Below are 20,676 nucleotides of genomic sequence, written 5' to 3'. Positions count from 1 at the left end.
CCCCCAGCAAGAACCGACCCCAGGCTCATCAGCTGCCTCAGCGCCTCCCTCCAGAAGCTGAAAGTAGCGTGTGTATTTCAGAGGCACTGGGGTTGCCGCTCTTGTGGTCCCTGCCCACGTGGACAGCCTGGGCACTGTCTCTGTCAAGAACAGTGTGGGAAGGGCAGGGATCAATCAGGATCGTGGGATTAACACACACACACCACTATATAGAAGACAGATGAGCAGCAAGGACCTACCACAGAGCACAGGGCCCTCTCCTCAGCGTTCTGTGGTGACCGATACGAGAAAAGAGCCTGAAAATGAATGAAAGCATGTCTGAAAAACTGACGCACTTCACTCCACACCTGTAACTACCACAGCATTTTAAATCAACTATACGCCAATACTTTTTTTCTTTAAAGGAAGTGTGAAAGATTTGGATTTTACCTAGTTACAAACTAGTCTATTAAATGGATGCTGGAAAACAAACATGAGGTAGGACTTCTTCGGTGTCCAAGGGTGGTTGACACTCCGTGCTTCCAATGCAGGGGCAGCGGTTCCTCGTCTGCAGCCACGCAGAGCTCCACAGGCCCATGTACTTCTTCCTGGGCAACCTGAGCTGCCTGGAGATGTGCTACGTGTCGGTGACCATGCCCAGCCTGCTCGCAGGGCTGCGGACGGGACCCTGCCACGTGCCCTTCCCAGCCTGCATGACCCAGCTCTTCTTCTTCATCGTCCTCATCTGCACAGAGTGCACCCTCCTGGCCTCCATGGCCTGTGACCGCTACGTGGCCGTCTGCCTCCCACTGCACTACCCGCTGCTCATGCGGCCCCAGGTCTGCCGGGGCTTGGCCGGGACTTCGTGGGTTGGTGGGCTGCTGGTCTCAGTGGTCAAGACCGCGTGCATCGCCAGCCTGTCCTACTGCGGCCCCAACATTCTCAACCACTTCTTCTGTGACGTCTCCCCCCTGCTCAACCTGTCCTGCACCCACGTGGCCCTGACCGAGCTGGTGGACTTCCTCTCGGCCATCGGCGTCTTCTGCGGGACGCTGCTGGTCGCCCTGGCCTCCTACTCGGCCATCGGGGTGACGGTGCTCCGCGTGCCTTTGGCCGCCGCCCGGCGCGAGGCCTTCTCCACCTGCGCCTCCCACCTGGTGGTGGTGGGCATCTTCCACTTGGCGGCCCTCTTCATGTATCCCCGCCCCAGCCGCGTTGAGTCCACGGACCTCTACAAGCTGCTGTCTGTCATCTACACGGTGGTCATGCCCGCCTGCGGCCCGGTGGTCTACTGCCTGCAGAACAGGGAGGTCCAGGCGGCCCTGAGGCAAACCCTCCACCCCTGCAAGGTCTCCTCAGTGAGAACTGGCATTTCTCGCTCCTGATTTTAAAACTTTCATGGCCAAAACACACACACACACACACACACATGCAACTTCCAAAGCCAAACAGAGACCTAGAGGGAAGTATTTGCAATATAGTGTACAAAGGATTCTTTAAAGGAAGGAGAAACATATGAAGACTCCAGAGAAAAAGAAGATGAAAATCGTCATGAACAACAAGATTCTTGAAGGGAACATGCAGGTGGCTGATAACCCACCCCAAAAATGTGCATCCTCCAGTAATCCAAGAAATGGAAATTTACTCCTTGCCCACTGAAAAAAGATTATGTAATATTTAAACTTAAGTACAAGTTTTTATCATAACATTGTGAAATTTGGAATAAACATTATTTTACTGAAAATTTTTGCAAATAATTCAAATGTCCACCAACATGAAATTATTTAAATGTTACATTATATGCTGTGCTGTGTTTAGTCACTCAGTCATGTCCGACTCTTTGCAACCCCATGCACTGTAGCCCGCCAGGCTCCTCTGTCCACAGGGATTCTTCAGGCAGGAATACTGTAGTGGGTTGCCATGCCTCCAGGGGATTTTCCCAATCTAGGGATTGAACCCAGGTCTCCCGCATTGCAGGCGGATTCTTCACCATCCGAGTCACTAGGGAAGCCCACGAACACTGGAGTGGGTAGCCTATCCCTTCTCCAGGGGATCTTCCTGACCCAGGAATCAAACTGGGGTCTCCTGCATTGCAGGCAGATTCTTTACCAGCTGAGCTACCAGGGAAGCCCATTACATTATATACATAGTGTGAAATCACATGCATTCATTAAAGAGATTAAGCCAGATACTGTCATGGAGAGATGGTATATTGTTGAGTTTAACATGAAAGAAGCAGTATAAAAGTATGTCAAAGATTTGTAAAACAATAATAATAAATAGACTGATTGTAGTAGTTATTTAATATATGCCTAGAAAGTTGGATCATAAAGAAGGCTGAGTGCCAAAGAATTGATGCTTTTGAACTGTGGTGCTGGAGGAGACTCTTGAGAGTCCCTTGGACAGCAAGGAGGTCCAACCAGTCCATCCTAAAGGAAATCAACCCTGAATATTCATTGGAAGGACTGATGCTGAAGCTGAAGCTCCAATACTTTGGCCATCTGATTCGAACAGCTGACTCACTGGAAAAGACCCTGATGCTGGGCAAGATTGAGGGCAGGAGAAGGGGGTGGCAGAGGGTGAGATGGCTGAATGGCATCATTGACTCAGTAGACATGAGTTTGAGCAAACTTTGGGAGATGGTGAAGGACAGGGAAACCTGGTGTGCAGCAGTCCATGGGGTCACAAAGAGTCGGATACAACTTAGCAACTGAACAAAACAATAATGTCTAAAAAAAGGGTTTCTCAGTTGGCTCAGTGGTAAAGAACCTGCCTACCAATGCAGAAGACACAAGAGACCTGGGTTCAGTCCCTGGATTGGGAAGATCCCCTGCAGAAGGAACTGGCAACCCACTCCAGTTTTCCTGCCTGGGAAATCCCATGGACAGAGGAGCCTGGAGGGCTCCAGTCCATGGGGTCGCAGAGACACACACAGCTGAGCACACACGCAGGAACTCAGAGGAAATCTAGAAAGGAACATGAAAAGATGTATATCAAAGAATTATTGGCTGTTTTAGGCGTGAGACCTCAGGGGATTTGTGTTTTCTATTTTATTCATTTGAATATTTTGCAATTATCTAGGATTACCTGTATAATTGAAAAAAATAAGCATATTATAAGAGAAAACAGAAATTCCAAGAATGACCTTCTGTAGAATGACCTACTCATCATACTAGCATATTTTTATCTTAAGTAATAAAAATTCATGTTGACAATGCTTCAAGAGATATGACCATGTTCTAGTGTAGTTTGTGAGAATTAATGTCAGTATGTTCTAGAAGGGCAGTTTACTAATAAATAACAAAAAGTCTTGAGAGTCTGGATGGCCTTGCATTCATTAATTCTACTCTGGGACTTTATCCTGGAGAAGAAAGTAGAAGATATGGGCAAAATTGACTTATTATAGGGACTTCTCTGGTAGTCCAGTGGCTGAGACTCAACACTCCCAACGTAAGGGGCGTGGGTTCAAACCCTGGTCAGGGAACTACATCCCACATGCTGCAACTAAGACTTGATGCAGCCACAAAATAAAATTTTTTTGAAAAGTTGACCTACAATGTCACCCATTCTAAACTATTTGTGCACAGACAAATAACCCAGTGAAAAAGTGAGTGAAAGTCGCTTGGTTGTGTCTGACTCTTTGTGACCACATGGATTATAGCCTGCCAGACTCTTCCGTCCATAGAATTCTCCAGGCCAGAATACTGGAGTGGGTAGCTGTTCCCTTCTCCAAGGGATCTTCCTAACCCAGGGATTACACCCAGGTATCCCACATTGCAGGTGGATTCTTTACCAGCTGAGCTAACAGGGAAGCCCAATAGTTCATCTCCCAAAAGGCAATAGAAAATGGCCAATAAACTAAGGAATAATGTTCCACCTCCACCTCTACTAAAATAATGAAACCCAAAGTATTAATACCACCATATATCCAGGCAAGAGTACTGGAAAATCCCATGGATGGAGGAGCCTGGTAGGCTGCAGTCCATGGGGTCGCAAAGAGTCGGACACGACTGAGTGACTTCACTTTCACTTTTCACTTTCATGCATTGGAGAAGGAAATGGCAACCCACTCCAGTGTTCTTGCCTGGAGAATCCCAGGGGTGGGGGAGCCTAGCGGGCTGCCATCTATGGGGTCGCACAAAGTCGGACACGACTGAAGCGACTTAGCAGCAGCAATATGCTCACAGCACATTAAAAGGACATCCTCTGAGAAAACGCAATGTTGGTTGGACGTGGCGGCAGTTTCCCTCCCAGACTGCTGTGGGCATGTAGATTGAGGCTGTGTTTCTGGAAAGCAATTTGCTAATATTTGTCAGATTTTGAATTCACGTGCACCTTGATACGGCTATCACCGTCTTATCTTCATGCTCTGGATCTTGAGCTATCCTCGGATTCTGTTTGCCAACGTTTCCAGCCCCCTGTTCTCCAGCCTCTTTCTGCCTGGGTGGGTTCATGTGAGTGGCCAGTCCAGACCAAATCACTTAATCCCTGACACTGTAATCTGGAATGCTACCGTAATCATTCTCATACTTGTATTTTTATAGATCAGTGCTTTAATCTTCCTGTGAGAAATCTGCAGAAGTGGAGATTCTGCGTCAAAGTGTAGGCAAAATTCAAATACCAGTTTGTTCTCCAAGAAGGTTTCAGCAATTTATGCCTCAACCAGTTTATGAGAGAGAATTACTGCATTTCAAAGCCACCTCAGCTGTTAGTTACTCAGTCGTGTCTGAATCTTTGCGACCCCCCATGGACCCCAAGTTTCTCTGTTCATGGAATTCTCCAAGTAAGAATACTGGATTGGCGGCAACCCACTCCAGTATTCTTGCCCGGAGAACCCCATGGACAGAGGAGCCTGGTGGGCTACAGTCCATGAGGCTTCAAGAGTCAAGACACAACTTAACAACTAAACCACTACCCAGATGGGTTAGCTGATAACTAGAGCCACCTGGAAGTTAAGTGGAGGTTGGACAGGGGTGCAGAGTTCTGTCTGGGGGAGAAAGTAGCCTTGGACTAACGGGCAGGGAGCTGTCAGAGACACTGCTCAAGAAGTTGTTCCCAACAGGAGAAAGGTCAAGTTCAGATGTAGGCTTAGAAAAATAGGTAACTTGACCAAAGGCAACAGAACAAGCCAGCCCAACTTGTTCATGAATGTAGTTTAGTTAAATGAATCCGGATGGGAACAGAAATAGATTTGGGGACCACAGAGTGACTGGTAGAGTGGAGAAGGCTCAGCAGGGTCTGGCTGACCTCACCCGAAGCCTAGGGGAGGAGTCTGGGACCAGGCAGAGAAGGTCCGTAAAGGCAATTGGGAAGTAGTTTGGGGAGGTTTTGGAAGGCAATCTGATTTCTCTTTGGAGGAAGTTTTGAACTGGTTGGGTTAGCAGCCAAGAGAAATGGGATTGAAAATGGAATTGGGGCCTCTGTACCCTTGGTGTTGGCCCAGCAAATATTTCTTAGTTGCCACTGGCCTGAAGAAGCTATGTTGTAAACTCTTGCATTCCTTTGATTGTGTACTTTATATCTTTTTTTTTTTTTTTCCTGTTTCTTAATAAAGTCTTTTGAAAAATGTGAAAAAAAAAAACACTGGATTGGATTGCCATTCCCTTCTCCAGGGGATCTTTCCGACCCAGAGATCAAACCCAAGTCTCTTGCACTGTAGGCAGATCCTTTACCGTCTGAGCCACCAGGGACACCCCAGCCTCAGCTCAGCTTTAGGTGTTAACAGTCTCTTGAATCTTTCCTGATCTGATACAGTGACGGTAAAACATCATAGCTAGCATTTTCCCGGAGTATTAAAGAGATTTATTAGATTCATTTGTCATTTGCATGATCTCATCTATAAATTGCCATTGATAATTGCCCTGCTTACCCTGACATACATATATTTTGAAACTAGAATATTGGTCACTTTGAAAGAGCTTGACAGTTCTTTAAAAAGTTAAATATAGCATTAGCATGTGTGCTGCGTGCTAAGTCGCTTCATTTGTGTCCGAATCTTTGTGATCCTATAGACTGTAGCCCACCAGGCTCCTCTGTCCGTGGGATTTCCCAGGCAAGAATGCTGGAGTAGGTTGCCACTTCCCCCTCCAGGGGATCTTCCTGACCCAGGGATTGAACCCATGTCTTTTATGTTTCCTGCATTGGCAAGCAGGTTCTTTACCACTAGCACCACCTGGAAAGCCCCTAGCATTAGTGTATAACCCAGCAATTCCACTCCTAGGCATATACCCAAGAGAAAAGAAAATGTGTTTCCTCAGAAAAGGTGGTATAAAAACGTTTACAGCAGCACTATCCCTAACAGCTAAAAAGTGAAAACAACTCAAGTGTCTTTCAACTGAGGAATGGGCAAACTAAATATAATGGAATATTATGCAACCATAAAAAGGAATAAAGTACTGAAGCATGGTGTAATATGCACAAACCTTGAAAATATTATGCTAAATGAAAGAAGCCACATTTAAAAGTCCACATATTATCTGATTTCAATTATGTAAAATGTCTAATCAGGCAAATCCATACAGAGAGAAAGATGAATGGTTTCTTAGGGCTGAGGGGTGGGATAGAGGATTGGGAGTGACTTCTGGTATGTACAGATTTCTATTTTAAAAACTTGGAGTATAATTGCTTTACAATGCTGTGCTGGTTTCTGCTGTACAGCAGTGTGAATAAGCCATATGTATACATATATCCACTCCTTCTTGAATTTGTCACCCCACATCCCACTCCACCAGGTCATCACAGAGCACCGAGCTGAACCCCCTCTGCTCTACCGCACATTCCCCACAGAGCACCGAGCTGAACCCCCTCTGCTCTACCGCACATTCCCAGCAGCCATCTGTTCTACTCGGGATAGTGTATATATGTCAATGCTACTGTCTCATTCATCCCACCCCCCCTCTGCCCCTCTGTGCCCACAAGTCCATTCTCTACATCTGCATCTCTATTTCTCCTCTGGAAATAGGTTCATCTGTGCCATTTTTCTAGATTCCATATGTATGCATTAATATACAACATTTGTTTTTCTTTTTCTGATTTACTTCACTCTGTATGACAGACTCTCGGTTCATCCAGATCATGACAAATGATCTGATTTCGTTCCTTTTCATGGCTGAGTAATAGTCCATTTTATATCTGTACCACATCTTCTTTACCCATTCATCTTGGTGGTGATGAAAATGTCCTGGAATCAGATCACGGTACTGGTTGCACAACGTTGTGAATTTGCTAAATAGCCACTGAGTCATACATTTTCAAAGGATGATGTGTATGCTGTGTGAATATCAAGTATTGACAACTTGGGTTCTCCACCAGGCCCTTAGCTGGTCAGCCTCAGGACCCACGTAGAGTTCTACGGAAAGCAGCCTGGACCTCCCTGTTCCGCAGGCAGTAGATGACTGGATTGCACACGGGCGTGACTGCTGTGTATATGACCGACAGCACCTTGTTGAGGTCCATGGCTTCCATGCGGCTGGGGCGGGCGTAGATGAAGATAGTGGCCGAGTAGAAGATGCCCACCACCATCAGGTGGGAGGCGCAGGTGGAGAAGGCCTTGCGCCGGGCAGCTGCTGATGGCATGCGGAGCACGGCCCTGGCAATGGCCACATAGGAGGCTATGGCCACCAGGAGGGAGCCCCAGAGGATGCCGATGGCGGAGAGGAAGTCCACCAGCTCGGTCAGGGCCACGTGGGTGCAGGACAGGTTGAGCAGGGGGGAGACGTCACAGAAGAAGTGGTTGAGAATGTTGGGGCCGCAGTAGGACAGGCTGGCGATGCACGCGGTCTTGACCACTGAGACCAGCAGCCCACCAACCCACGAAGTCCCGGCCAAGCCCCGGCAGACCTGGGGCCGCATGAGCAGCGGGTAGTGCAGTGGGAGGCAGACGGCCACGTAGCGGTCACAGGCCATGGAGGCCAGGAGGGTGCACTCTGTGCAGATGAGGACAATGAAGAAGAAGAGCTGGGTCATGCAGGCTGGGAAGGGCACGTGGCAGGGTCCCGTCCGCAGCCCTGCGAGCAGGCTGGGCATGGTCACGGACACGTAGCACATCTCCAGGCAGCTCAGGTTGCCCAGGAAGAAGTACATGGGCCTGTGGAGCTCTGCATGGCTGCAGACGAGGAAGACGATGAGGGCGTTCTCCAGGAGGGTCAGCAGGTAGAGGGTCAGGAAGACGACAAACAGGACTTCCCTTGTTTCTGGGGTCGTGGACAAGCCCAGCAAGACGAATTCCTGGACCCTCGTCATGTTGCCCAACTCCAGGGACCTCTCCATCTCAGCACAAAACACACTGCAAAGTAGTTCACAAACCTGTCTCTGTACCCCTTGCCTCACCCCAGATCCCAGCCATCAAGTCACTTGAGTAAAGGAGACACCCTCTTCTCTGGCCTCCCTGATTCCATTCTTGCTGCTACAATCCTCCACAAAGTAGCTAATGGAGCCTTTGAAAAACACGATCCTACAGGGTCACTCCTCTGCTCAAAGATTTTAATCTTTCCCCCATTATTCTTAGAATAAACCTCATGTTGCTCACCAAACTTTGCCAGCTGCTTCAGGGCTTTTTTGGAGGCGGGCAGAGGGCTTTTTCAAAATTAATTTTTATTGAAGTAGAGTTGCCTTACAAAGCTGTGTTAGTTTCTACTGTACAACCAAACGAATCAGCCTTGTGCATAGAGATCCTCCCTCCCGTCTGGACTTCCTTCCCAGTCAGGTCAGCAGAGAGCACTGAGCAGGGGTCCCTGAGCTCTGCAGTCGGTCCTCATTACTTCTCTATTTTACACACAGTATCAACTGTGGATGCGTGTCAACCCCAGTCTCCCAGCTCCTCCCACCCCACCACTCCCCATTCCCCTTCGGTGCCCATACGTTTTTCCTCGATGTCTGTCTCTGTTTCTGCTTTGCAAATAAGATCATCTGTACCATTTCCCTATATTCCACGTACATATGTTAGTATACGATATTCGTTGTTCTCTCTCTGACTTACTTCACTCTGTGTAACAGTCTCTAGGTTCAGCCATGTCTCTACAAAGGGCCCTATTTCATCCCTTTTTATGACCAAGCACTATTCCATCTGTGTATATGCGTCACATCTCCTTTCTCCGTTCCTCTGTCGATGGACACTTGTGATGCTTCCATGTAGTGCCTGTTGCAAATAGTGCTACGATGAGCATTGAGGGGTGCATGCATACTTTGAATTCTGTTTTTCTCTGGGTATGTGCCCAGGAGACATTGAGGGGTGCATGCACACTTTGAATTCTGGTTTTCTCTGGGTATGTGCCCAGGGGTGGCATTGCTGGGCCATATGTAGCTCCATTTTAGTTTTGTAAGGAACCACCATACTGTTTTCCCAGTGGCTGCATCAGTTTTAACTCACGTCGTGGTTCCTCTCCTTCCATCTATCAAAGCCCTACAGGGACGCTTCCATTTCCTCAAATGTGGCAAGGTCCTGCCAGCCTTAAAGAATTCCCACATGTCCCTTTTGTCTGGAACATTTTCTCCCCCTTCTTGCTTTTCCCATTTCTGGGAATCCTAGATATCTTTGGCATAATTTTTCAATGTCTTGTCTTCAGATAAGCCTTCGTTAAAAAATTCTCTATCAAACCGTGTGGCTTTGTTTTCTATCTGTGTATTACAAGCCAACTGTTATCATTTTAAATTACTTGTATGTTTGTTCAGTTATTCAGTGTCTCTCCAACTGGGTTGTAAACCTGGGGGAAGGAGCTAGGTCTATCTTACTCAGAACTCTACCCTGAAGACCTAGCAAAACAGCACGTTGCCGGTACATTATAGGTGCTCAGGGCATGTTTATTGAATTGTGACAGGTCAAAGTTGGATTTAAGGGCATCACATTTTCTAGGAGGTGCAGGAACCCAGGGTGGGAGTGTTGGCTGGGAGCACCTGATCTCGGCCTTGGTGACTGTCTCCAGTTTCTGGTGGTTGCTGATTTGGAAGGGAGCTGACGTAGTGTGGGTGGAAGGATACACAGCTGCAGTCAGAATTCCTGCCTTGTCTGCTGATTTCACTCCATAAACATTTCGGGAGCATCAACACGCACTCTGCCCAGTATAGAGCGGGTGTGACGATAAGCAGGCGTGGCCTGTCTAGTAGGAGCTTTCTATCTGCGTATCGCTGTGTGTGTGTGTTAGTTGCTCAGTCGAGTCCAACTCTTTGTGACCCCATGGACGACACCCGCCAGGCTCCTCTGTCCATGGGATTTCCCAGAATACTGGAGTGGATTGCCCTTTCCTTCTCCAGGGGATCTTTCCGACCCAGGGTTCGAACCCATGTCTCCTGCACTGCAGGCGGATTCTTCACCACTGAGCCACCAGGGAAGCCCAGTTTTCTGTCTAATTATCCCTTATTGGCTAAACTTGGGCAAGTTACCCAACCTGTCCTACCTTCAATAGACTTTCAAGTGAAAAAAAGAAGATACATGTAATTAGCTTCATCTCAGATGATCTAATATCTCCATCATCAAATAAAAGTCAGACAGACCTGGATCTGAACATTCAATCTTCCACCAAATAGCTGTGTCCCTGGGGTTGCAAAGAGTTGGACACGACTTAGCGACTGAACGACAGTGACTGAATAGTGGGGAGATTCAGACGAGCTACAGCTTCTTGTAGAACCTCAGTTTCCCTGTATGCAACTTGGGGATAATTTTAGTACTTACCGAGTACTCACAGAGTTGCCATGTATCAAGTTTCTGACACAGGGCACACAGCCAGTGTCATCTGTTAATATTAAATAGTGCGCCAGGGGCTTTCTTGGTGGTCCCGTGGTTAGGACTCCATCCATGCTTCCACCGCCAGGGGGTGTGGCTTTGATCCCTGGTCAGGGAACTAAAATCCCACATACAGTGTGGCCAAAAAAATAATTAAAACTAAACAAATAGCATGCCATCCAAATATAGGTATCATCTCTCATTAATTATTATTAATGAATAATAATTGAATGAATAAATGAATAAAAATAATAATAATCAATGAATAATAATTCAGTTCAGTTCAGTTCAGTCGCTCAGTCCTGTCCGACTCTTTGCGACCCCATGAACCGCAGCACACCAAGCCTCCCTGTCCATCACCAACTCCCGGAGTTTACTCAAACCCATGTCCATCGAGTTGGTGATGCCATCCAACCATCTCATCCTTTGTCGTCCCCTTCTCCTCCTGCCCCCAATCTTTCCCAGTATCAGGGTCTTTTCAAATGAGTCAGCTCTCTGCATCAGGTGGCCAAAGTATTAGAGTTTCAGCTTCAGCATCAGTCCTTCCAATGAACACCCAGGACTGATTTCCTTTAGGATGGACTGGTTGGACCTCCTTGCAGTCCAAGGGACTCTCAAGAGTCATCTCCAACACCACAGTTCAAAAGCATCAATTCTTCGGTGCTCAGCTTTCTTCACAGTCCAACTCTCACATCCATACATGACCACTGGAAAAACAATAGCCTTGACTAGACGGACCTTTGTTGGCAAAGTAATGTCTCTGCTTTTAAATATGCTATCTAGGTTGGTCATAACCTTCCTTCCAAGGAGTAAGCGTCTTTTAATTTCATGGCTGCAATCACCATCAGCAGTGATTTTGGAGCCCCTCAAAATAAAGTCAGCCACTGTTTCCACTGTTTCCCCATCTAGAATGATGAGCTTTAAGCCAACTTTTTCACTCTCCTCTTTCACTTTCATCAAGAGGCTCTTTAGTTCTTCTTCACTTTCTGCCATAAGGGTGGTGTCATCTGCATATCTGAGGTTATTGGTATTTCTCCCAGCAATCTTGATTCCAGCTTGTGAATAATAATTGATGACTATTAACTAACAATTTCAATAGATATATGTTATTTCATCAACACAGGCTGCGATCATTCTGTGAGTGAGGTGTTATGCGCTGCATTCTGCAGACAAGGAACTAAAGCTTGGAGAGGTGAAGAGACTTGCTCAGGGCCACACCTGGGTCTCTCTAATCCTGAAGCCAAAGATTATTCCTCTAGACTCTCCTGTGGTCCCAATCCACTGTGATTTTGGAGCCCAAGAAAATAGTCTATCACCATTTCCACTTTTCCCCCATATACTTGCAATGAAGTGATGGGACTGGATGCCATGATCTTAGTTTTTTGAATATTGAGCTTTAAGCCAGCTTTTTCACTCTCCTCTTTCACCCTCATCAAGAGTCTCTTTAATTCTTCTTTATGAGCATATCATAGGATTATTTAGAGAATTTATGGAGATATTACGGGGAACCACTCAGCAAAGCACCTGACACAGAGTAGTTGTCTGTATGTACCATTTCCTGTCTTACCATCTTTACATTTCCTTCACTTTGTTCCCCAGCAAAGGAAATACCCAGTATCCTTACCTGAAAATCTCGAGTAAGATGAGTCTATCAGAATGGACACAGTTAAGTCTCCTTCCTTCTTGATATCTCTGGTCAGTGACGAGATGGCCAGAGCATCCAACTGGGGACAGAATTTTCAGGAAGGGGCCAGAGAGTTCAGCGATCGGAAGACAAGGGCATCTCCTTGAATTCCTGCCAATGTGGGGGGAGCTGACCTTGGTCCAGAGCGGGAGTTCGCAGCAGAGCCACCGCACACCGTAACCCACCACATCCTCCAAAGTGCGTGTGTCTGGACACTGCCAGGGTGCCTTTGTCCTCCGTGCCAACCAGCAGGGAAAACATCTTAAACCAAAGCCGAGGCTCTCTGACACCTCCCTCCCCTGATCTCTGTGGAATTACAGAACTGATGGGAAAGTTTTTTTTTTTTCCTCTAAATTTCAATTGGACTTGAGATAAGCAGGCAAAAGCACCCCTAATTTGCAATCCATCTTTAAGCCATATCAGTAAGCACTCATTGATAGCCTACTGTGTGCTAGAACATGATCTGTATGCTGGGAACACAAAAACCAACAGATTTCACTTCTGTCCAAGGTCTGTAGTAGAGGTGGACATGGATCTAGATGAGGACCAGAAATTGGCAAAGTGGAGAGGAAGGAGACTTGGCTAGATGTGGGGACTTATAGGAGAATTCTGGCTTCCTTGGTGGCTCAGAAGGTAAAGAATCTGCCTGCCAATGCAGGAGAACCAGGTTTGATCCCCGGGACGGGAGGATCCCCTGGAGAAGGAAATGGCAACCCACTCCAGTATTCTTGTCTGGAGAATTCCATGGACAGAGGAGCCTGGTGGGCTAGTCTTTGGCGTCACAAAGAGTCAGACATGACTGAGAGACTAACGCTTAAAAAAACACTATAGCAGATTTAAAAAAAAAAATGTAGTAACTGAATTGAAGGTTGAGAAAGACTCCTAAGACTACCTTCACTCAGCCAAGTCAAGAGACACTTTGTATGTAAGGCAGGCACAGAGTAGGTCACATGTCAGATTCTTTTAAGCAGTCTCCTCTTTGTCTTCTGTATGAACTTAGACCTTCTCAGCATGATATTTTAGCTTACATTATATGTACCCAAGCTGTGACCCTGCATAAGTCCTCATAGCTAAATGAGTCTCTTCCCACAGCCTTGGACGCCTCCCCGGGCCTCGAACACCTGGTTTCCTTTCACAGCTGTTATCCTGGCTTATTCTGACCCATCGCCCTGGGATACTCTCCCCTGTTTCCCTTCCTCCTGAGAAATAGGAGTCTTCGCTTCTTGGCTTGTTCTCTTTGCTTCGGTCTGGCCACACTACGCGGCATGCAGGATCTCAGCTTCCCGACCCGGGGCTGAACCTGCAGTCTCTGCAGTGAAAGCGGGTTCCCAACCACTGGAGCACAGGGACGTCCTCTGAGTCATCCTTTGAGGCTGAAGTATTTGGGAAAGCTACCACTAGCCTCTTTTATCACTGACCCCAATCATCCCTTTTCTTCTCTTAATAGGATTTCAATTGGCAAAGTATGCCTAACAAAATTTACCATTTTAGCCAGGTTATCAGCATACCGTTCAGTGACATTGGTGGTGGTAGTGGTTTAGTCACTAAGTCATGTCCGCCTCTCATGTCTGACTCTTAAGACCCTAGGGACTGTAGCCCACCAGACTCCTCTGTCAATGGGATTCTCCGGGCAGGAATACTGGAGTGGGTTTCCCTCCTGTAGGGGATCTTCCCGACCCAGGGATCAAACCCGTGTCTCTCACATCTGCTGCACTGGCAGGTGGGTTCTTTACCACTAGCACCACCTGGGAAGACCTAGGTGATATCCTTGTGCTTTAATAGTTGAGGGCTTGGTATGAGTTTTCTACCAATATAAAAAGGTTGGAGAAGTATCAAAAATACTTGAAGCTTTTAATTCTTCCAATTACGAAGCAAATATTTTTGGGGGAGGGGATGCTGTGCCTACAGCTTACAAAATCTTAGCTCCCTGACCAGGGACTGAACCCAGGCCCAAGGCAATGAGAGTGCAAAGTCCTAACCACTGGCCTGCCAGGGGGTTTCCAATATTTTCTTCTAATAAGAAGTTTGAATCTTATGAAACCACATGGTAGAAAGTGAAGAGGAACTAAAGGGTCTCCTGGTGAAAGTGAGAGAGGAGAGGGAAAAAGCTGGCTTAAAGCTCAACATTCAGAAAACTAAGATCATGGCATCCGGTCCGGTCACTTCATGGGAAATAGATGGGGAAACAGTGGAAACAGTGTCAGACTTTATTTTGGGGGGCTCCAAAATCACTGGTGATTGCAGCCATGAAATTAAAACATGCTTACTCCTTGGAAAGAAAGTTATGATCAACCTAGACAGCATATTAAAAAGCAGAGACATTACTTTGCCAACAAAGGTCCAACTAGTCATGGCTATGGTTTTTCCAGTAGTCATGTATGGATGTGAGAGTTGGACAGTGAAGAAAGCTGAGCACCGAAGAACTGATGCTTTTGAACTGTGGTGTTGAAGAAGACTCTTGAGAGTCCCTTGGACTGCAAGGAGGTCCAACCAGTCCATCCTAAAGGAAATCAGTCCTGGGTGTTCACTGGGAGGACTGATGTTGAAGCTGAAACTCCAATACTTTGGCTACCTGATGCAAAGAGCTGACTCATTTGAAAAGACCCTGATGCTGGGAAAGATTGGGGGCAGGAGGAGAAGGGGACGACAGAGGATGAGATGGTTGGATGGCATCACCAACTCAATGGACATGGGTTTGAGTAAACTCTGGGAGTTGGTGATGGACGGGGAGGCTTGGCGTGCTGTGGTTCATGGGGTCGCAAAGAGTCGGACACGACTGAGCGACTGAACTGAACTGAAAGAATAAAAACTTTACCTTCCCTGACAGTGAAGCGAAAGTGTTAGTCGCTCAGTTGGGTCCGACTCGTTGCGACCCCGTGGACTGTAGCCCGCCAGGCTCCTCTGTTCATGGGATTCTCCAGGCAAGAAGACTGGAGTGGGTTGTCATGCCCTCCTCCAGGGGGTCTTCCCGACCCAGGAATGGCACTGCAGGCGGATCCTTTACCACTGCGCCACCTGGGATGCCAGTGGCTGCCCTGTAAGCTGCATGGGCTTCTTATTGTCTAGCTGCCCCCACAGGCTGGGAGTTTGCTGGGGACGGGTCTGTGTCTAAGTCATCTCTGTGTTCTCAGTGTCCAGCAGAACCTGGCAGCATAGGGGTGTGTGTGTGTGTGTGTGTGTGTGTGTGAGTGAGTTAGAAGTCTTTGGTTGTAAGCAACAGAAATTGACTCTATCAGGAGCAAAGGAAGCCCAGGCCTCCACATTTCAATTGGCAGAAGTCGTGAGGGGCCCCTAAAATCTACATACTCCTTCCAAGTCCTCCCCCTTTTTCTTCTCACCCCAACACTATCAACCTTACCATTACTTTCTATTTGGAAACTATCAGGACTTAACTCCTTGGGTACTTTGCCACTCGGCATAGAAAGTCAGATCTCCTGGGCTGTCCCGCATTCTTTGGACTCTAAGCCCTTCACCACTCTGCGGTTCTTGTTATTGCTGTTCAGTCACTAAGTGTCTGATTCTTTGTGACCCCATGGACTGCAGCACCCCGGGCTCCCCTCCCTTACTATTTCCTGGAGTTTGCTCAACCTCATATCCATTGAGTCAGTGATGCTGTCTGACCATCTCATCCTCTGCTGCCCCTTCTCCTCCTGCCCTCAGTCTTTCCCAGCATCAGGGTCTTTTCCAATGAGTTGGCTCTTTGCATCAGGTGGCCAAAATATTGGAGCTTCAGCTTCAGCACGAGTCCTTCCAATGAATATTCAGGACTGACTTCCTTTAGGACTGACTGATTTGATCTCCTTGCAGACCAAGGGACACTCAAGAGTCTTCTCCAGCAGCACAATTCAAAAGCATCAATTCATCAGTGCCCAGCTTCTTTATGGTCTAGTTCTCACATCTGTACATGACTACCGGAAAAACCATCGCTTTGAATATCAGACCTTTGTCGGCAAAGTGATACCTTTGCTTTTCAATATGCTGTCTAGGTTTGTCACAGCTTTTCTTCCAATGAGCAAGCACCTTTTAATTTCATGGCTGACAGACAGGCAAAACACCCAGGCATTCCCTATCCCCTTGCCAGGATTTAGAGTCTAGTATTGTTGCAGCTGCTGGATTCAGCTGTGCCTGAAGCCAACAACATCCTCCATTGCACTGAACACCGTTGAACATGCCATATACTTGACGCGACTTGTTTATTGTCTGCCTTTTCCACCACAGTGTAATAAGCTCCGTGAGGACAGGACTTTGGTTTATGTTGTTCACTACTGTATCCCCAATGCCTAGCACATAGTAGGCACTAGATAAAGAGTTGTTGGTGGAATTAGTAAATTGCTTAATCTAACTTCAGCAAAAGTATTGAATCTATTGGAAGTCTATGACGTGCCTAGTAGAATCTATGGAAAAGCCAAATCATTATATCCCAGACAACACAGAATGGAGGCAATTCCAAGGACGTCAAGACTGAATGACTCTCTTCAGGAACGTTTCCAATGACTTGGATTCAAACATTTTGCATTCTTGAGGCACAAGAAGGAACAAGGAATTGGCCACCCCTTGGCCAAAGGAGGACAGGGTGCCATGGTTGGATATCTTGCCTACATAGAACACTTCCTTGTCTCTGTAAGAACGCATTCAGCTACAAGAAGTCAGATGTCTTTTAAAAGTGGTATAAGTTGGGGACTTCCCTGGTGGTCTAGTGGCTGTGACTACTCACTCTCAATGCAGGGGCCCGGGTTTGATTCCTGGTTAGAGAACTAAAGATCTCGAATGCTGCAACTAAGACCTGTCACAGCCAAATAAATAATTTTTTTTCTTTTTGAAAAGTGGCCTGAGTCATAGAGTAAGAAAAGTCACAGACTGAAAGGGAATACCTCAAAAGATACTCCTGATACAGGACTGCTATCCAAAACACACAAAGAATGCTTCATACTCAACCATAAGAAAAACAATCACCCAATTTTAAAACTAGGCAAAAGAACTTAATAGACATCTCACCAAAGATATGCAGATGCCAAATAAGCATATGAAAATATCCTCCACATCATATGTCTTAGGGAAATACATATTAAAACAATAAGATACATACCTGTTAGAATGACGAAGATTCACAACAGCAGCAACAGAAGGTGAATGGATAAACTATGATAGTCGGAACTTAGATTGTGGGGGGGGGCACATTTTACAGGCCACGCCTGCATGCCTGCCATGTCACTTCAGTCGGGTCTGCCTCTTTGCAACCCTATGGACCATAGCCCACGAGGTTTCCCTGTCCATGGGACTCTCCAGGCAAGAGTACTGGAGTGGGGGACTTCCTTGGGGGTCCAGTGGTTGGGAGTCCGCCTTGCACTGCAGGGGATGCTGGCTCTATCCTTGGTCCAGGAGGGTCCCACGAGCTGCAGAGAGGCTGTGCCCGTGTGCCACAGCTACAGAGCCTGCGCTCTGGGGCCCTTGAGCCACACCTGCTGAACCCATGTGCCTGGACCCTTGCTCCACAGCAGGGGAGGCCACCGCAAGGAGGGGCCTGCACACCACAGCTGAAGAGAATTCCCCACACAGCAGCAAAGACCCAAAATAGCCAGAAAAAAAGTATATCTTCTCAGTAAAAAAAACAATACCGGAGTGAGTTGCCATGCCCTCCTCCGGGGGATCTTCCTGACCAGGGACCAAACCTCATCTATTACATCTCCTGCGTGGGCAGGCAGGCTCTTTGCTGCTAGCGCCATCTGAAAAGCCCTCTATATGCCATATGTGTGCCAATTTAGTTCTTGCAACGACCACTTGTGAAAGCCAGAAAATGTGGGGTCACTGGTTTTGTTTCCCAAGCCTGAGATCTAAAAGACAATACACAACTGTCAGCCCTTGGGGAAGGTGAGACAGTTGGTAGAAATTCAGTTCCTTGTGGGCAGGCAAACTGAGGACCCCAGGTGTTTTTGCCAGAATTTTGTGTTGTTGTCGTTATACAGTCACTAAGTTGTGTCTGACTCTGCGACCCCATGGATTGCAGCACGCCAGGCTTCCCTGTCCTTCACCGTCTCAGAGTTTGCTCAGACTCCTATGCATTGAGTCAATGATGCCATCCAACCACCTCATCCTCTGTCGCCCCCTTCAGAACAGAGTCGTGAACAACAGAAGATAAGTCTTTGTATGCGGAGCCCCCCAGGAGGGGAACACAAGCCATCTACTGTCTAACATGACAAACGGTACAGGGAGGGGTGGAGTGGGGTCCTCGAGAAGGTTCCATTAATGATCCATCTTGGGAAACTTGCGTACTGTTTTCCAGAGGATATCTCAGTTGGATTGGGTTTTAAATGAGAATTTACCAGAGAGGAGCAGAACAGTTTCAGAAAGGAAGATAGGGCTGAAGTGGGTGATAAGTAGGACCCAGCAATGAGGGCCTGGAAGGCCTGACTCCGAGTTTAAAAGTCGTCCCTAAGGCAGAGGAGAGAGGAAGTGCGTCATGATCAAATAGGCGTGAAGCAGTAAAAATTTGCCTCAGGATGGTAACCAATATCAGGGACTGACCCTGTCAAGACTTCTTTTAACCAACGCTTCAGCTGTTTAAAAATTTTGAACTCGCAACAACATTGCAAGAACACAAACACCCGTCCACCGCTTACCGGCTCGCCAACCGTTAACACTTCCCTCCATTTTCTTTATCTTCTTTTATAGCACTGGTCCTCAGTTGGGTGGGATCCTGATTCTGATTGGCTGAGATTGAGTTCACATGGTCCACCCTGAAGCAGTGTCTCTGAAATTGACTGGTTGAGGCTTCGTTCACACGCTCCGGCCTGAAGCAACGTCTCTCTGATTCTGATTGGCTGAGGTTGACCCCTACGGGGTCCCTCCCACCCTGTAGGAGGGCATTTGACAACGTTAAGAAACAGCTTTTATTGTCACAGATCGGGGCGTGTGTAACCTGCATCCAGCGGGTGGAGGCCAGGGATACAGCTGGACATCCTACGATGCACAGACAGTCCCTGCGACAAGAATCGTCCAGGTCCAAACGTCAGAAGTGCCATGACCGAGAAACTCCACGTTCATGCACAGGCCCCTTTTGTTAAACCAACTGAAACTGTGTGGCGGGTATCATGACTCTTCACTCTTAAATACTTCAGCAGGCACCTCCCAAGAACAAGGGCATTCTCTTTCCTAACCACACTCCTCTTTCTTAACATTTACACAGTTCAGCCATCTGCTGCTGCTGCTAAGTCACTTCAGTCGTGTCCGACTCTGTGCGACCCCACAGATGGCAGCCCACCAGGCTCCCCCGTCCCTGGGATTCTCTCGGCAAGAACACTAGAGTGGGTTGCCATTGCCTTCTCCAATGCATGAAAGTGAAAAGTGAAAGTGAAGTCACTCAGTCGTGTCCGACTCTCAGAGACCCCATGGACTGCAGCCCACCAGGCTCATCTGTCCATGGGATTTTCCAGGCAAGAGTACTGGAGTGGAGTGCCACTGCCTTCTCCGAGTTCAGCCATCTAATATGGTATTATTTTAATACCGTATTAAAATTTCTTTGGTCGTTCCCATGTTTTTGTACCTATCTTTTAAAATGAAATACCCAGAATAGGATCAAGGATCCACGTCGTATTCAACTGTCATGTTATTTTGGTTTCTTTTAATCTAGGATGGCTTTTGTTTTGTAATTTTTTTTTTAATTACAATGTTGTTTTATAGGTTGTTCGTTGAGTGAATACGGAAATAATGGGTTTTTTTAATATATATTTTCAAACTTTAAACTTTTTATTTTGTATTGGGGTATAGGTGATTAACAATGTTGTGATAGTTTTGGGTGAACAGCGAAGGGACTCAGCCATACATATACATGTACCCATTCTCCCCCAAATCCCCTCCCCATCCAGGCTGGCACATAACATCTAAATTTAAGTGAAGGGTAATTGCTTTATAATGTTGTGTTGGTTTCTGCTTTACAACAACATGATTGCAATATTTAGTTTTTAAAGAATTTAGTCTATTTTTTGAAGAATTTCATCAATTTTGTTAGATTTGGGTTATATATTTTTGGCAACAGTACTGCATATTTGGTAAGTCATGCCTGGAGACACAGGATGCCGTGCATTTTTATCTCCAGTTCCACTTCTCTGAAAGGAGATATGCCACTTGTTACAAATAAAGAGCTTGTGTGTGGTGGGTGGGGGTCAGGTCTTTCCCACTAGAAAGAGGACTTCTTCAAGGCAGGGGCCATGGCGAGCTCATCAGAGATGCCCAGTGCATTGCCAGGGCCTGCTTTGAGTAATGCTCAGTGAATGTTTGAAAGGCGGAGAAATAAGGGTGA

General features: G+C 46.9%; 2 protein-coding genes and 1 long non-coding RNA gene across 3 annotated transcripts in view; 1 reads left to right on the top strand and 2 right to left on the bottom strand.

Moving 5' to 3' along the window:
* LOC145514482 (uncharacterized) overlaps positions 1 to 19,053 on the bottom strand; it is a 30,140-nt gene extending 11,087 nt beyond the window's left edge. Inside the window, exon 1 of the long non-coding RNA XR_014060178.1 lies at positions 18,998 to 19,053. This is a non-coding gene — a long non-coding RNA (uncharacterized LOC145514482). The remainder of the gene's footprint in view (positions 1 to 18,997) is intronic.
* LOC145512358 (olfactory receptor 6Z7-like) lies at positions 525 to 1,364 on the top strand. The gene has a single exon (XM_081506103.1). The coding sequence runs from the start codon at positions 525 to 527 to the stop codon at positions 1,362 to 1,364; it is 840 nt and encodes a 279-aa protein (XP_081362229.1).
* LOC145514463 (olfactory receptor 6Z7-like) lies at positions 6,993 to 8,886 on the bottom strand. The gene has a single exon (XM_081512308.1). The coding sequence runs from the start codon at positions 8,245 to 8,247 to the stop codon at positions 7,309 to 7,311; it is 939 nt and encodes a 312-aa protein (XP_081368434.1). The 5' UTR covers positions 8,248 to 8,886; the 3' UTR covers positions 6,993 to 7,308.
* Positions 19,054 to 20,676: the final 1,623 nt, after the last annotated feature.

Source organism: Giraffa tippelskirchi, chromosome 7 (assembly GCF_054371585.1).
Source record: "Giraffa tippelskirchi isolate mGirTip1 chromosome 7, T2T-mGirTip1v1.2.pri, whole genome shotgun sequence".
Lineage (NCBI taxonomy): Eukaryota > Metazoa > Chordata > Mammalia > Artiodactyla > Giraffidae > Giraffa > Giraffa tippelskirchi.
This window is presented reverse-complemented; position numbering and strand designations above follow the sequence as displayed.

Coding starts and splice junctions, on each gene's coding strand:
- LOC145512358 (XM_081506103.1), top strand. CDS start 525: ATGCAGGGGCAGCGGTTCCTCGTCTGCAGCCACGCAGAGCTCCACAGG.
- LOC145514463 (XM_081512308.1), bottom strand. CDS start 8,247: ATGGAGAGGTCCCTGGAGTTGGGCAACATGACGAGGGTCCAGGAATTC.